Source organism: Amphiprion ocellaris, chromosome 12, assembly GCF_022539595.1.
Source record: "Amphiprion ocellaris isolate individual 3 ecotype Okinawa chromosome 12, ASM2253959v1, whole genome shotgun sequence".
NCBI lineage: Eukaryota > Metazoa > Chordata > Actinopteri > Pomacentridae > Amphiprion > Amphiprion ocellaris.
The window spans coordinates 5,766,081-5,783,068 of record NC_072777.1 but is presented as its reverse complement, the minus strand read 5'-3'; the positions used below and the strand labels follow the sequence as shown (position 1 = coordinate 5,783,068).

General features: G+C 38.0%; 1 protein-coding gene across 3 annotated transcripts in view; it reads right to left on the bottom strand.

Moving 5' to 3' along the window:
* Nucleotides 1–236: 236 nt before the first annotated feature.
* flvcr2b (FLVCR heme transporter 2b) overlaps nt 237–16,988 on the bottom strand; it is a 33,914-nt gene continuing 17,162 nt past the window's right edge. For 2 of the 3 annotated variants that reach the window (XM_055015781.1, XM_055015780.1), the window contains exons 4-11: nt 16,433–16,500; nt 14,908–15,011; nt 12,621–12,731; nt 9,805–9,910; nt 8,563–8,674; nt 6,746–6,801; nt 4,768–4,924; nt 237–845 (exon numbers count right to left, since the gene is read on the bottom strand). In XM_055015781.1, coding sequence (XP_054871756.1) covers nt 4,844–4,924; nt 6,746–6,801; nt 8,563–8,674; nt 9,805–9,910; nt 12,621–12,731; nt 14,908–15,011; nt 16,433–16,500 — 638 coding nt within the window. In that variant the 3' untranslated portion in view covers nt 237–845; nt 4,768–4,843. The remainder of the gene's footprint in view (nt 846–4,767; nt 4,925–6,745; nt 6,802–8,562; nt 8,675–9,804; nt 9,911–12,620; nt 12,732–14,907; nt 15,012–16,432; nt 16,501–16,988) is intronic. The other variant, XM_023270803.3, reaches the window with a different exon arrangement.

The window sequence follows — 16,988 nt, the reverse complement described above, 5'->3', positions numbered from 1 at the left end:
CGGGTGACCCATGTACAGGGGCTGGTCCCTGACGCAGCTGGCCCGGGTTCGATTCCCGCTCACGGCCTTTTGCTGCATGTCTTCCCCGACTCTTCTCCCCTGTTTCCTGTCTCTCTCTCTCACTGCGCCATCTAATAAAGCCCACAAAAAGGCCAAAAAAGTAACTTTAAAAAAAACAAAAAAAAAAACCTGCTAGTTTCAGCACGAAATGTACTGTAAAGCATGATCCAAAAACGTAAACTTTACAAAAGCTTTATTTCATGTTAAATAAGTAAACATGAATAGTGTTACAAATATAATACAACTACACAGCTACAGTTCATCATGTTTTCTTGTTCTTCCAATAAAAGTCCCTTAGAGTGGACAACCATGGATTAGAAATCCTTCTACCTGATTTAATCCTAAAACATGCACACTGCATTTACATGGGCAAATACACCAAGACAACAGTTGTGTCGATTTATTAAGGCAACTGTCTTTTAATTTACTTCACATGATCAACTGTGCACTTTAAAAAATACTGACAGATAAAACTGGAAATGCAAAAATGTTTCACAGATTTGTCTTGCTGATTTAGTAAAAGCATTTAATTTACATTAAATATTAAAAAAAACATTCCTGATCAGTGAATTTTATGAGCTTATTCAGTCGTAGAACCTAGTGCATCTAACTTTCCCTAGAATGACAGTGTATCTAACCCTTCCTAACTCTCGGTACTTCACACTGTAACAGGAAACAGGTCACTTTTGAAACTTTAGAGTTAGTGCTTGTGCATACGTCTACAACTGGGCTTCTTTGATGATCGAAGGTGCATCCAGGTTTCCAGTGTGGGAGTCAGAAGGTTTCTATCAGTCAAAAGAAACAGGTTATTTCAACAACTTTATGGATTTAACACAGAAACTGTCTTTTGTTTCTGTAGATTTTAGGTTTGATTGATTTAGTTTTAACTTCAATAGTCTTTGCATTCACAACAAACAGTAACTTAATACAAAAAACACATGTTCAGCTAAACCGCACTGTAAATTATTTAGCATAGGCTGCTTATTATATTCATATACACATTCTTTACAATAGCATCCAAAGTGAAAAGACCCATGTTACATCCAGAACTAAGTGTGAATAAGTGCAGCTGAAGATGTGCTTTTATAGCGAAAAGACATAAATACAACATGCAGTAAACAGGCATTCAAAATGAATGTCTCTTCAAAAGTTCTGTAAATTTTTCTACTTCATAAACATAAAAATTGAAAAGAAAAATAATACTTGTGGCATGTGCAAAGGTTTGGACACATATACTACTTGTAAGGTATCAGAACTTGTCAACATTGTCTCCTGCAGACTTGTTTGACTGGTTTCTACTTGTTACTGCAGGTCAAGAATGCTCCAGAGCTCGATAAAGCATCGGAAAAAATTCTTGACCTGCTTCTGACTCTTCAACCCTCTCGACCAGCCTGAGGATCTAAAATTGATGGCTACAAAGCAGTGAAAGGTTATAAAAAGAAATCAAAGAACATCCAGCTTGCAATTTCCGCTGCCTGAAATGTCATTAGGAAACAGCAATTGAGGTGAACAGCGGGAGTCAAAGCTAGAGCTGGAAGATCAAGGAAACATTCAGATAAAACTGCACGTCGGCCGGACAGAGAGGCGACGAAACTCCCCATATGACTACAAAGAAGTTGGAGGTGGTGTTACACCGTTCCACAACAATGATGCTGAAAATTAGTTCATGCATTTATTACTTCTAGACCAGACTATTGCAACTCCTTAAAAGCAGGATTTCCACAAAACCATCGGAAAAGCCACATTTGACCTTAAACGCTGCAGCCAGAGTTCTGAGAGGAACTAGCAAGAGATGATACACTACCGTTCAAAAGTTTGGGGTCACTTACAAATGTCATTACTTTTGAAAGAAGAGCACTTTCTTAAAGTGAAGATAACATTAATCAGCAATACAGTCTAGACATTGCTAATGTGGTAAATGACTATTGTAGCTGGAAATGGCCAATTTTTAATGGACTATCTACATAGTGATACAGAGGAACATTTCCAGCAACCATCACTCCTGTGTTCTAATGCTACATTGTGTTAACTAATCATGTTGAAAGGCTAATTAATGATTAGAAAACCCTTGTGCAATTATGTTAGCACATGGATAAAAGTTTGTGTTTTCATGGAAAACACGAAATTGTCTGGGTGACCCCAAACTTTTGAACGGTAGTGTATTTCTCTAACATTTTTATCGACTTGCTGTAAAATCCACAATAGAATTTAAAACCCTTCTCCTTACATACAAAGCCCTTAAAGTCCAAGCTCCATCTTAATTTATCTTAAAGACTTTAGTTTATCATATTATCCCAATACAACACTTAGCTCTGAAACAGCACGCTTACTTGTGGTTTCTGGAGTTTCCAAAATAAGAGCCCTTAGCTATCAGGCTTCTCTTCTGTGGAACCAGCCCTCTCCATTTTTAGGACTAGGTTGACCTTAAACCTCATCCCAACCAGTCGAGGCAGGTAAACAACCAACCCCCCCCCCCCCCCCCCCCCCCCCCCCCCCCCCCCCCCCCTTTGGCCTGGTTCTGCTGGAAGTTTCTTCTGCTAAAGGGTAGTTTTTCTTCCCACTGTAAGTGCTTGCTATAAAAGGAATCTTTGGATTTGTTGAACGGATCCTCCTAAGTATTTTTGCAAAGTACTGAGCTTGTAGAGTGACCATGCTTTTGCACATGCCGCAATTACTGTTTATTTTGTTGTTTTGTTTAGGCTTGTGAAATTAAAAGTGCACTAATGTTTAAAAAATAGCTCATGTTAATGTCTCGATTCTTCACTTCAAACTAGCTAAATACCGTATGAAATTGGACCACGAATGCCCAGATCTTTAAACAGATGATTCTTCTGCCATTTTGCACTTATTAGAACTACTGATGGCAGTTGCATCCATGTGCTACACGTCCTAACCACTTGGACACTGAGTGCCAAGCTTTCAAATGGCATGAAATTCCTTTTTAAAAAAAAAAAAATATATATATATATACACCAGACATTCAGTAATTTCCAGATTTCTTGCAGACTAAAACCCGTATAAAATGACTGCACTGTGAGAATGTGCCTTTAGAGCTTCACTTGCAAGAAAATATATCAGGACAGGATTGAATAGGAATTATTTATCAATCACACAGAGTCAAGAAAGGAGATTTGGCAGATTTTTTTGCGTGAAAAATTATAAGCCTAAGTATGTGATGTATTCCACCCAAAGCCAATAATGTGCAACAGCTTCACATTTTGAATCAGTCAGTTATTCATACAGTAAAATCAGTCTCTGTGATTTTAATTCACAGCAATCCAGTTGAAAAGGTTGTGATGGCTTAATTAGCACCTCAGCTGACGAAAAATAGACTGAACAAAAAAAATATTGCCTTCTCTTCTTAGAACGTGACCAGCGTCTATAAAACACCACTTGAAATGCGGCTTTATTCAAATAACAGGATGCTGCAAATGAGAAAAGAAGAATGATACAACAAGCTGTTAGTGCCACAGTAAGGCACAATTTATTGTCTAAGAAATAACTCCCTGCAGCTTTCCAAAAACACGATTTACACGAGTCATTTAAAAAAAAAATCAGTCTGAATGAAAGGAAACACAGAAATTAGCATTCAGAAATGCACATTTTTCTAACTACGTTATAATTTACTGAGCATACAAAGTGCCGAGCATCATCTAGTAGATGTTGGAGCCAAAAAACCTGCAGGTTTTAATAATTTTGCACAATTTTCAATTAATTTTGGCGGGTTTTTTTGGACATTTTTTAAGTTTGGCAAGTCAGCCATCAACAGATTTTTCTCTCTTTACTCTGCATCCAATAAATATGAACAAGTTTTGATTCATTGTGCAAAATTTTTGTCATTTTAGCAAAGTTTCACGTTATTCTGGGGTCATTTTGAGTCTTTTAAAATATGTGCTGCAGAACTCTGTATTAAAATAGTTCTATGAGACTCTCATTGCTGTATATTTGGCGTCTTTATGGATTGCAGAATGAATGGCTTTGGAACAATGGGAGAATTGAAACATCTACCCTAAAAAGGTCGCAATGTATTGTATGTCTTATGTGCACCTGGTGTTGAGTTCAGCTTTTCCACTACACTCTAGGATTCAAATGCTGAGAAAGCGCATTAAAATTGATAGTTTTGAAGCTTGGCAAATCAGCCATCAACAGATTTTTCTCTCTTTACTCTGCTTTTTAGTCATTCTAGCAAACTGTCATGTTATTCTAGAGACATTTTGAGTCTTTTACGTAACCCAGCCCCTTAAAAATGTCCACCAACTTCACTGAGCCTTTCAGAAAGAGCGGGACAACTGTCCTAAAGCCAGCATTGACAACTATAACTGTATTTGTCACATGATCTATAACCCCAATGTCCATCCTCCCATTATCAATCCCTAAATAGTGCACACTTGTCATCATGTCTATTCTGTTTGAGAGATGCTGTGTGCCTTAACAACAAATACTTATACCACTATGTTAAAAACAAAACATTCTGCATTTATATTTTTGTTCAGTCTACTTTAGCCAACAGTGGGATTGTTTGTGAGGCAGTTAGAGAACATCAGAAACAAGATCAGTAAAAAAAAAAAAAAAAAAAATCATATTTTCGTAATTGTGTGAACAATATTGGTCTTGAGAAACAAGGAGAGATGGGACAGGCAGGTGAAAGGATGTGCAGCAGCTGTGGGTGATCACTGACAGTGTGTGCTGATTTCTCAGTGCTCCTACCTTTGTGCATCTGTGTGTTGAGCTAAGATTTGAGGAGATTTTTTTTTTTTTTGTGGAAGCAGAAAAGTGTATTTGATCAGGCTTGAGAAGGAAGAGTCTGCTGCTGGGAGAATAGCGTTGTGGCTCCGTAGTCTTGTCCCAGCTTCTGCCGCTCCGCCTAAAACAACACCTACTGATCACTTCTCATTCGGCGCTCATAGAGGTGTGAGGCTCCAGTCTGGGATGAAGTTCAACGGGATCTGAGCTCTCGGTCAGACTTTTAAGTCCCCCGCTAGATTCTTGCTTCATCGAGTGAGTTGCCTCTTTTATATTAGTATCTTATGGGTGATTTAAGCCCCTTAATTATTCTTTTAAGATCAAAACAAATCCACCAAGGATGTTCTGAATGAAGAAATACAGTTGTTTGGTGTCATTCCAAAACTGTATAAGTAGATAAAGACTGTAGTACTGATCGTCTCATATTATGCTCCAACACAAAGTGCATTTCTCAAAATGTCAACATATTGACGGAAACTATTGGGGCCTATTTACAGAATAACTGAGGAATCTGTGACTATTTTTGCATCAGACGTGAGAAATTTGACGGTACCCATCATTAACTTCATCACAAAGCTTGGAGACCCACCCAGAAACAGGAAGAAATGTATTCTGGCAGAATGGAACAGGGAAAAATCACAACAATCACTTACTGCTGATAGTGTCCAGACCAATTCAGTAAGGGTTGAAGACACGTGTATATCAGATAATGCGTTTCTAAACGTATATGCATTTTATATTTAAGGTCTGTTAATGAAATCATTTATTTTTATATATATATGTATATATATATATATATATATATATATACACACACATATACACCACAGGCCAAAAGTTTGGAAGCAACTAAGTTTTTTGTTCACAATGTCTTTCTTAAAAAGGTAAAAAATAACAAAAACTAGTATGAATTCTATTTATTTTGGGATGTATTTACACTATTTTGCATCATTTTACACAATTTACTTTATGGTATACATTGATTTTACCAGACAATTGCTGAATAAATGTTGACAAAAGGAAAGAAGGGCTTAGTTTTAGAGTTGAGAAGATTTGCAAGAGTCACAACTTCAGTGCAAAAGTAAGAAACTAATCACAGTTTGCATTATTCACTGTAGCTCTTTGGCTTTTGAGAGTTTGCAGACAAAAATCCCAATAAATCTCAACTGTCTCTCTATAACTACCACAGAAATGTCTAGAAAGAAATAACTGAGTAAAGAAACAAGAGTACAGAGACAAATACCTGATAATTATAGTAAAAAATCTATTCTGATGAGTGACTCCTTATATAATAATCATGTTTATTTTGTTTCAAAGTATACCAAAGAAACTATGATCTTTTTTTGCACAGATTTGATCTTGCTTCCAAACTTTTGGCCTGTAGTGTACATACAGACATATGCAATTTTATGCTCTATTTTACAACATGTACACATTTGAGAAAAGTTAAAAAAAACATACACACACTATAATGTGCTCATATTCAACAATATTAGCATGTGAAACTGGTGCAGACACTTAGACTGACTGCAGACGACCACAAAAATAGAAACAATGGGGAGCAAAGAGAGAGTTATTTGTGGAGCAGCACGAGATCCACATGTGACTGACCACGTCTTCCATGCGAACTTACAACAAGCAAACGAGTGTCACATGGGTCATTTTTCACAGCTGACATTTTAATTTGTCGCCGCACGAAAAACACAGGTGGTGCAACATTACGACAATGACACCATTCTGTTAGAGAGTCAGACGTCGGGCATCGTTCTTGGTTTTTTTCATTTCCTATATTTGCACCTGTGCTTTTCATACTGTGACATGTCAAAATGTCCTCTGTGAAAAAAAGTCCGATTTCATTTCAGACTAGCGCCACCGTTATCCTCCAGCTACACATTCATCTCCAAAGAACAAAGAAAGATCCTCGGTTTGCTTCAACACTTACGGCTTCTTTGACCCTCTGGTTTGCTTTTTGCCTCCGTAGATCAGACTTGATTAAACCTACAGGGAAATAAAGACACAGAGAGAAGAATAGTCTGCGTGAGCTAATAATACAAAAAGAATAAAAACAATACTGTAATGCTATAAAGAAACTTAAAAGACATTCGGAACTGTGTGATTGAATGAGATGATGTAATAACAGTAACTATCCAGTAGGTGGCTCCTCTGCACAGACATGATTCATTAAACTATGAGACAACTTGTTAAATATTTCCATAGACCGTGTGGTAATTCAAACACATACAGTATAACTAACTCAGGTCATGCAGGTAGCTTGACTTCAATTTAAAAATTAACTTCTATTTCCATTTGTTTTTCAGACTTGAAAGGCACAGACACAGCTGGCAGCCTTTTACCCAGAAGAAATGGGTTTGAGCCCATTACCTCCGTTTTAGCCTCTTAATACTGACTTCCTGATGTTTAAGAATCAGTTTAAGGTTCTTTTCAATTACTTGCAAGCTGCTACGTGGTTGGATTCCTCAGTATATCTCAGATCAACCATGTGCAACCCTGATTTTATTCTGAAATCCTCACACAAGGATCCTCTAAGTCTAAGAGGGAGCTGCTGAAGTGACAGTCTCAGTTCTCTGGAATACCTGTAGAGGCTTTTTTTTTAAAGTCAAGCTTAAAAAGTAGTTTTTGCAACATTTTCCCTGACTTTATCATATTCTATTGTTCATAGGTTTTGTTGCTGTTAATCTGAATTAAAAGACCGTTTATTACTTGCTTTATATATTATGATTTGTGTGGTCTTGGCTATGTGAAGCACTTTTGTAAGTGCTATATAAATAAAGACAACATTAGCATGGAGGATATTGCACAACATATTTAAACTTTTGGGACTGATAGATATTACAGAGAGCAAACATTATGCATGCTTTTTGATGACCTTTGTGCTGAGAATTTCTATTACAAATCACAGAAGTGGGAGGCTTTTACACAAAACCACTCTTATTCTTCTCATAACTGGCATGGTGACCACAGCAAGAAGTCCACTCATATATCTGAATTATGAGTAAGTTTCAAAAGACAGTGAGTCAGTCAGCTGACCTTTGGGAGCAGAGGAGTCTCATTAAAGAGTCTTGGAGTGTTCTTTTAGTGAGCACAAAGTTTAGCACTTCAGTGGCTAATGCAGTTTTAAAAAGTTATACATTGTTCATAAACCTCTCAATGGGCCATGCAAAGTGTCTTTGTGCCGACTGGGGCGTGAAATCTCACCTTTATTACCTGAAAACACACTCGGACTGTATGTGAGTCGCCTCTGGGTGGCATGAAAGTTTCTATTACTCAGTTAATGGTCAACAAAATGTTTACTGCTCCTCTGTCTTAGCAGCTTTGTTTCTCTCTAGAAAATGTCTGTTTAGTGATTTTCCCAATGAAAACCATGCAAGTTTGAGTGAGGACGATGAAAAACGGAACAAAACAATACCTGTGGTCACATACTGTTTTTTTTCCCCCTTTCAACGAAAGTAAACACTTTGAACTGAGCTACTCCAAGTCTTCCTGTGAGGATGTGATACAACCACAACACAAAAACAAATGCTCTATTTGGTTTATTACGTTTAACCTTGAAACTGTCCTTCGACTTACTCAGTAACTACGATCTGCATTCTTGGAATTAACATTTCCCTGCAGGAGCTTTAGTAAACTCGTGACAGAAACAGTCAATGACAAAGACAGTTTTTCTGCATCCCTGCATGTGAGGCTTGAAATCAAAAGCTGGTTATGACTCAACACAGTATATTTGAGAGAAGATCTTACCTGTCATTATTGTGCCTATTAGAAGAAACACACACAAGAAGATGTTTCCCGCCAGCGTGCCGAAGCTGTCGATGATCTTCCCTTGGCAGATGGTGAAAATAATGCCAAACACCTGTGGGTGCACAACATGCACAGTTTGGACTGAAAACTGGTGTAAAAGACAGACGCAAAACAAATGCTGTCCAAAACTCAGCATCTAAGGCCTGTAAGGTACTCATCTGGCTAGAGTTCTGCATTGAAGGGGTCTTTGCAGGCCATTACGGTTATTCATTCACTTATTTTCTGCAGACGCAACCACTGGAACTCTATTGTTTCTGGCACAAACCAAAAGTCTTGCCTCCAAGTGGTTCAGAATGCAGAAGCTTGACTTGTTACTGGTATTAACAGACGATATCATGCATTTTGCTCCCGGATGCGGATGAATGGCTGGATGGATGGCTGGATGGATGGATGGATGTAGGTAGACAGATAGAGGTAGGTAGGTTTTTAGAGATAGGTAGGTAGGTATATAGAGGTAGGTAGGTGGATAGATAGATAGATAGATAGATAGATAGATAGATAGATAGATAGATAGATAGATAGATAGATAGATAGATAGATAGATAGATAGATAGATAGATAGATAGATAGATAGATAGATAGATAGATAGATAGATAGATAGATCGATGTAGGTAGGTAGGTACTTGGAAAATTGAAGGTATCTAGTATCTCATACATGTTGCATTTAGCAAAAAATAAGGAAACAAATGTGCAAAAGAACATGCAATAACATGCAAATCATGCTGTTTGAAGAAAGAAAGTGCAAAACTGCTATCATTTACAATACAATGGAGTATTAAAAAGTCTAAGAACAATGTAAAAATAGACATATAGGAGGGGTGCTTGGGTCAGGATTATGAGGTTTGGATCTGTCCTCAAGCTACAGAACAGAAACCCATACAAGCCAGTCTGCAGGCTTCTGTCATCATGTGTGGCCCTTTGAACTCGGCATTACATCTAAATGTAATCGTGCTTTTGCCATCTTTCAGCTTTGGAGTGATCTGCTTGAACAGAATCAGTGACTTCTTTTAAATCACTTCTTTAAAACCCATTTTTATAGACTTGTTTTTATGTCATGTCGTCTTTTTTATCGCTTATTAAGCTTTTATACTGCTTTCATTTTTTTATTGCTCCGTTTGCCACGTCTTGAAGCATGTTGTAAACCGTTGCTTTTACAAGTGCTGCATCAAATAAAATCGTACCTGCGCTGAACAGTTGAGGAGTCCGGAGGAGGTTCCCTCTGACTCCGGGTACGTCAGTTCGACTGCAAATTCAAAGCCTATAGGCAAGTAGCCAGTCATGAAGAACCTGGAAAACACACCCAAGAACAAAGAAAACTCAACTGTAAATCATACAGAATCACAAGATAACTGAAGTTTCTTTAACATGTACAACATTAAAGGACATTGGCTCTGCCCAGTAATGAGTTTTGCCTCTCCCTAAAACTAATACATCACAAGTGGATGATCAACACCTTTCACCTATTAAATGTGACAGTTTTTCAAGGAATTCATGAGTTCTGATTCTGATCTACGAGACTTTGAAGAGATTGTGCAGGAACAACAGGTTTTGAAAGCAGGCCAATGACATCAAATACTTTTCTCTTTCAATAGCAGGCTGTTTTCTTTCCACTGAAGTGACAACAAGTGAAACTCAGTCAAAAGGTTCTGAGATGGCAACAGCAGCAAAACACATCAGACTGAGTCAATACTAACTGCATTTCCAGGCACATTTCTTCTCTTCTGCCTATAAATATGCTTTAATAACAGGAACACAGAGCATCAGATGTAAAACCGCATCTTCTTTACACATTTAGAAGTTCTTCGGGAAGCAGACAGTTTGTAGACGATAAAATAAGCCAGAAATTGCGTCACATGAATCTTGTACAATGACTGGCATGCATGCATGTATGGTATAATATGTAGGTGTACCTTCCAATCTGGAAGACCAATCTGTGCTACTTGAAGAGGTGGACTGGTTTCAACATGGCCACATAAGGGTTAAAGCTGGCTCTAAAAACTGGTTTTGATTCCAAGAGAACAGAGAAGCAACCCCAGAGGCAACCTCATAGATCATTTACCCCATAAAGATTGAATTTCCGCTACTCATAGCTGCTGTATATCTTTTACTTTAACATGATCACTGATTTAATCTTAGGTTTGACTTATTTTCATTGGCACTGTTTTGGTTGCTTGAATACACATTGTGAACCACAGACTCACTGGAAAGCAGTAATGACAGGGATTGGATTGTCCCAGTGGTTGACTGAGGTAATTCCACACAACTGTGCCCTCTATCCATATGTGTTACTACAACAGGAGGCTTGAATTACCTTTGCTTCATATATTCTGAATAGTTTTGAATACTAGGTCAGTGTGTACGAAAGCATATCTGGGTCCTCCTCAGTGTAGGGTCGACGTACACGCGCCGAAGCTGCAATGTACATGGCTGTAAATTATTATGGCAAAAGTCAACGCGAATGTTCACTTAGGGAAACTAGCAAAACAGGATTCCAGGTGTGACAGAAGTATCTACTAGCATTATTGTCGACTGAATTACTATTCTTTTCTTTCCTTTTTTCAAGGCCTCTGAATATACTTAGAGCTTCAAATTTTATGTTACTTTGCCCACTTCAGTTTGCATACCTAATTTTATAGGTGATTTTGTCATAAATGTAAAGACAGGTCGCAAATTACAGGGAAAAAACATAATAAAGTGTTGTTGATTCTCCAAGTCTCTTCACTGGACGGATAAACACCATTTTTCCAAAAAGATATTCCCATATTTGGCATTTTAATGATGAGCTCTGTCTAACACGTCAGTCTAAATACTTCCATAGGTGTTCAGTTGGGTCAAACCTAATGCTCTACATCATTTCCAAACCATTCAGTGTCTTTTTGAGTCGTATGCATTGGAGCATTGTCATTGTGGAAGAGACCGCTGTCATCAGCATAGAAATGTTTCATCAGAGGACAAAGGTGGTCACTCAGAACAACTTTGGACTGATTCCATTGATATTTGAGAGAAAATGAACCCATAGTGAATAAAAATGTGACAAAGCAAAAGACAAACAGAAACTACTTGTGGTTCAGAGGGTTAATCATACATTTATAGTGTACCTTAGCAGCAGTCTAATACTTTAATTAAAATTATAAGATGTACTTTATTGTCCCATTGTCTTTCATGATAGCATTACAGTACAGCTATAACTCTACAATTAATGACATATCATATATATATATATATATATATATATATATATATATATATATATATAAATATGATAAAAAATATTTTTAAACACCTTATCATGCATAGCATACAATAAGGAAATACTACAGAAAGGTCCAATGCCCTGTACAGAGCAGATAGTGACAAACTGCCATGTATACACTACTGTTCAAAAGTTTGGGGTCACCCACACAATTCCATGTTTTCCATGAAAATTCACACTTTTATTTATGTGCTAACATAATTGCATAAGGGTTTTCTAATCATCAATGAGCCTTTCAACACCATTAGCTAATACAATGTAGCATTAGAACACAGGAGTGATGGTTGCTGGAAATGTTCCTCTGTACCTCTATGGAGATATTCCATTAAAAATCAGCTGTTTCCAGCTAGAATAGTCATTTACCACATTAACAATGTCTACACTGGATTTCTGATTCATTTAATGTAATCTTCATTGAAAAAAACTGCTTTTCTTTCAAAAATAAGGACATTTCTAAGTGACCCCAAACTTTTGAACGGTAGTGTATGTACATTTGCATCTTGATACAAAATGATAATCAACCTGCTCAGCATTTTTATACGTCACAGACCATGATTGGGTGTTATTTGCTCAACTATAACATCTGTGCATCCATGTGGTATCTCTCCACTCATTTATTTAATTCTTGTGTATATTTTCCTCTACATTTTTACATCTTTGCGTTTTGATTTTCGAATTGAATGTTGAATTCTGAATTTAGCATCAAACAAATGAGCACATTAAACTGAACAAATAAAAACATACCCAAGAGCTCCTGCCATGATGAAGACCACCCAGAGGTGCCCCAGACTCAGTGTGGCTGCATAGACGATCATCCCCACCAGAGACATTAAGTAGACGGCAAGGGTCGTCTGCCTGGAAACACACATGGGAAATATGCAGCGTTAGAACTGTCATCATGATAAACTGATGCATCTTCAGATTGTGAGGAGAAACTCTTAAGTTGGTACTGCAGCAGACCACAACATAAATGATTTATAAATGTACTAAGATTAAACACAGCCTTACACAGCCTCGGAATGTAGAATTTTTGCCCACCAGTAGTCTTATGGAGCTGTATGTGTGGAGTTGTAGTTGTTTTTATGCACATACACAAGCACATTAACAACTTGATTCACATTCCTGCCAAGTTTCTCACAAATGAATGTCTCTGCATATGTTTAGTGAGAGAGAGCATGCATTCAACACATTTATTTTCCTTCACAGATAAACAAAATCTTCCTCAGAGCACGTTAGAAAGTCACTACGTAATTACAAGTATTTGTTGGAATGTTATTATATGAGATGTTTGGGGGAAAACATGAGTCCGGCTTGTTCTGGTCCCACAAATAGTCAATCGCATTGGGACCTGGCGAGTTTGGAGGTTGGGTCAACACCCTGAGCTCTTTGTCGTGTTCCTCAAGCCATCCGTGAGCTGTTTTTGGGTTGCAGCAAGGGGTATTGTTATGCTTGGGGGGGCCACTGCCGTCCATTAGTGCCGATGCCATGGGGAGGGGTGAGTGTTAAAGTAACACCCACATGAATGTCAGGACACAAGATGTTTCCCCAGCGGGCTTTAATGACGCTGCTGACTGGTGTATATGTACAGCCACCGGCCACTTTATGAGGTACACGTCCAATTTCTTGCTAACACAAATGGCTAATCAGCCAATCACATGGCTGCAACTCAGTGCATTTAGGCATGTAGACGTGGTCAAGACAACTTGCTCAAAGCAAGCATCAGAATGGGGAAGAAAGGGGATTTGAGTGACTTTGAACGTGGCATGGTTGTTGGTGCCAGACGGGCTGGTCTGAGTATTTCACAAACTGCTGATCTACTGGGATTTTCACACACAACCATCTCTAGGGTTTACAGAGAATGATCCCAAAAAGAGAAAATATCTAGTGAGCAGCAGTTGTGTGGATCAAAATGCTATAGAATGATAGAAAGGCAACAGGAACTCTAATAACCACTGGTTACAACCAAGGAATGCAGAATACCATCTCTGAACACACAACACGTCCAACCTTGAAGAAGATGGACTACAGCAGCAGAAGACCACACCAGGTGTCACTCCTGTCAGCTAAGAACAGGAAACGGAGGCTATAATTGGCACAGGTTCACCAGAACTGGACAACAGAAGATTGGAAAAAACATTGCTGGACTGATGAGTCTCCATTTCAGCTGCAACATTCAGATGGTCAGAATTTGGTGTAAACAACATGAAAGCATGGATCCATCCTGCCTTGTATCAACAGTTCAGGCTGATGGTGGTGTAATGGTGTGGGGGAGATTTTCTTGGCACACTTTGGGCCCCTTAGCACCAACTAAGGATGGTTGAAACTCCACAGTCTACCTGAGTATTGTTGCTAACCATGTCCATCCCTTTATGACCACAATGGATCATCTTCTGATGCTACTTCCAGCAGGATAATGCTCCATGTCACAAAGCTCAAATCATCTCAAACAGCTTTTTTTGAAAAGGTCCAACCTTTTACTAGCAAGGTGGACCTAATAAAGTGGCCAGCAGTGAATAATAGGCAGAATTACTACAGGATTGGTAAAAACATAAAGAGGGTGATGAAATTATCTGTAATGGAGGACAAAGCCAGGTTAGACTGAATGGGTATTTGCATGTAGGCCACAACTACCCACACCTCCCCATTTTCTCTACAAAACTCCACAACAGCGGGGGGTTGATTGGATGGACACAGCTGTTACTTCACAGCCTGAGAGCCCATGAGGCTGGAGCAAAAGGCTGTTGAGGTCGCTGTCGTAGCAGCAAGCTGCACCTGAATACACAGACAGGGAGATCCCACAGGCCAACACATAAACACAACACCAGATCTGCAGCAAGTTGAGAAGAGAAAGGACAATAAACAGAAAAGAGCAGCGCTTGTGTAGCTGCTTCACTCAAAAAGCGTTCTTTTTTTTGTTTCAGATACAAACTGTATCTCCCTCTGTGCATCTCTTTCATTCCTGAAACCCAACTGCTCTTCTTGAAGACAAACTGCTGATCCAATACTTTTCCCGGTTGGACGTTTTTCTTACTTGTACGTTTTCGTTCTGTCCAACCAAATACCACAGATCAGCGAGCCGACCATCCCTGCAATGACAATGGTGAGGCCGATCCTTCCAGCATTCACCTCTTCTCCCTGAAAAGCCAAAGAAAACAGGACAGGAGTGACTGACCTTATGGCCTCACAGTGTGAATTTAGGTAACACATTGAATTAATGGGCCGTAAAATTAGTTTAAGCAGGTTTTTTTCCAACACTCTTCCAAACCACAAAATCTACAGGTTTGAAAGGCACATGTTCTTTTAAAAAATAAAATAAAATAATTGTCTGAATTAAAATTTTCTAAACGTCCTTGAACACATACGTGACTTCATTCAGAAAAATTAACACCTAAGCATAAAATTGTATCTTTTTTTTTTCTAAATCACCAAAAATACACTGTTTGCATTGTCCAGATTCTCAAAAAAAAAAAAAATTCTGTGCTCCTTGGCACAGCTGTGAAGCCTTTAGTGACTCAGCTGTGACCGACAGTCATGTGGGAAGAATTCAGGAATTTTTTTAGCTGAGCTGGGCTGAACTGCAGGCCGTGTATATACAAAGCAAGTATGAAAAACAATTATAAAATGCAAATTGAAGAGCCACCATTTTTCCCCCAGTGTTGATAACATCTGTGGACGGATGCATGTTGACATTTTATGTACATATTCTGGACATTTTTTCAATTATTGTAAAATAAACCGAGAAGTTCAGCTTTATGTTCTGTTTTTCATCATTTATGACATTATACCTTTGTTATGCTGCACTAAAGACATTTTTGAGTTGTGTTAACTCCTAGACATGGTTGTGCTGTTTACTTAGAGGTGCTGGACTTCATATTGCAGTGAAAAATGAGCCCACAGTGGAAAAAAAAAACATTTACAGAGTATCTTAGCAGCAGCCTAATACTTCCATAAGTTAGGATAAGATAAGACCAACTTTATGGTCCCAAAGGTAGAATTGTCTTGGGAAATCCAGTACAGATACAACCCCACAATAGATAGCATATCATACAAGACGTAATACAATTAAAAAACAATAAAAATGATCCTATCGCACAAATATACAATAAGAAAATAGTACAGTAATATCCAACGGCCAGCATAGGTATGGTCCTAACACCAAAAGATGCCACATAAAAAGATATACATACCACACACTAAAATATTGAATAAGCACAAGCATAGAGAAATAATAACAATAATAATAGAGAAAAGCATCTTGCTCACTCCTTGTTTAGTATTCACAATTTTAAAAACTATGAAATTTAGACCTCCCACAGGAAATCATTTCTTTATAGTCAAAAGTGAAAAAAAATGTAATAAAATAAAAGCAGGATTTACCTGACTTACTAATGCTACATTACTTGTTCAATTGAAACTAGGAATAGCAGTTAAATCACAACCCCAACCGAAATATTGAAAAACTTATAGGTTATGAAGCAAATGTTCTGCAGTAGGAATAATTAGAGGAAACAAAAAGAGCTTTTGTTGTTCATATAGAGACTCAGTGTGTAACTTACAGGGTAATGTGCGATGATCATACGGTTCAGCAGCGTCCCAACGGCGTAATAACAGCCTACGTTCAGACCTGCCAGTTAGGAAATACTTTAAAATAACAACACCAAAGGAGGAAAAAAAATGCTTTTCAGGGAAGTTTAAACTTGAGAAAGTGGTGAGCTAATGTCGTTGTTTGATTTATGGAATATCATCATGTGAGAAGTTAATGGGGTTTTTTTGTCCTCAGCTGAACCTAATCAGGCTGATTTCCAAAACAGAAGCTGGTCCAAACCGAGGATTTCTATAAAAGGAAAACTCTGCACTGAAAGTCAGTAAGTGGGACTTAACAGAGCGACTATTCAACCTGCACATAAAAAGCTGCTTTAAACTTCAAAAGATCATTAATACAGCCAAATCTTTGAAGAGAATAAGGATGTACAAATACAATATTCATTTTATGATGTAGTATTAGCAAATATTACCATAAAAATATACATTTCTGAGGTGCAACAGCAGCTGCAGCTCTAAACTGGCAGGAACAGCTGGACTGGAACTCTCAGGTAAATCTGAGACTCAACG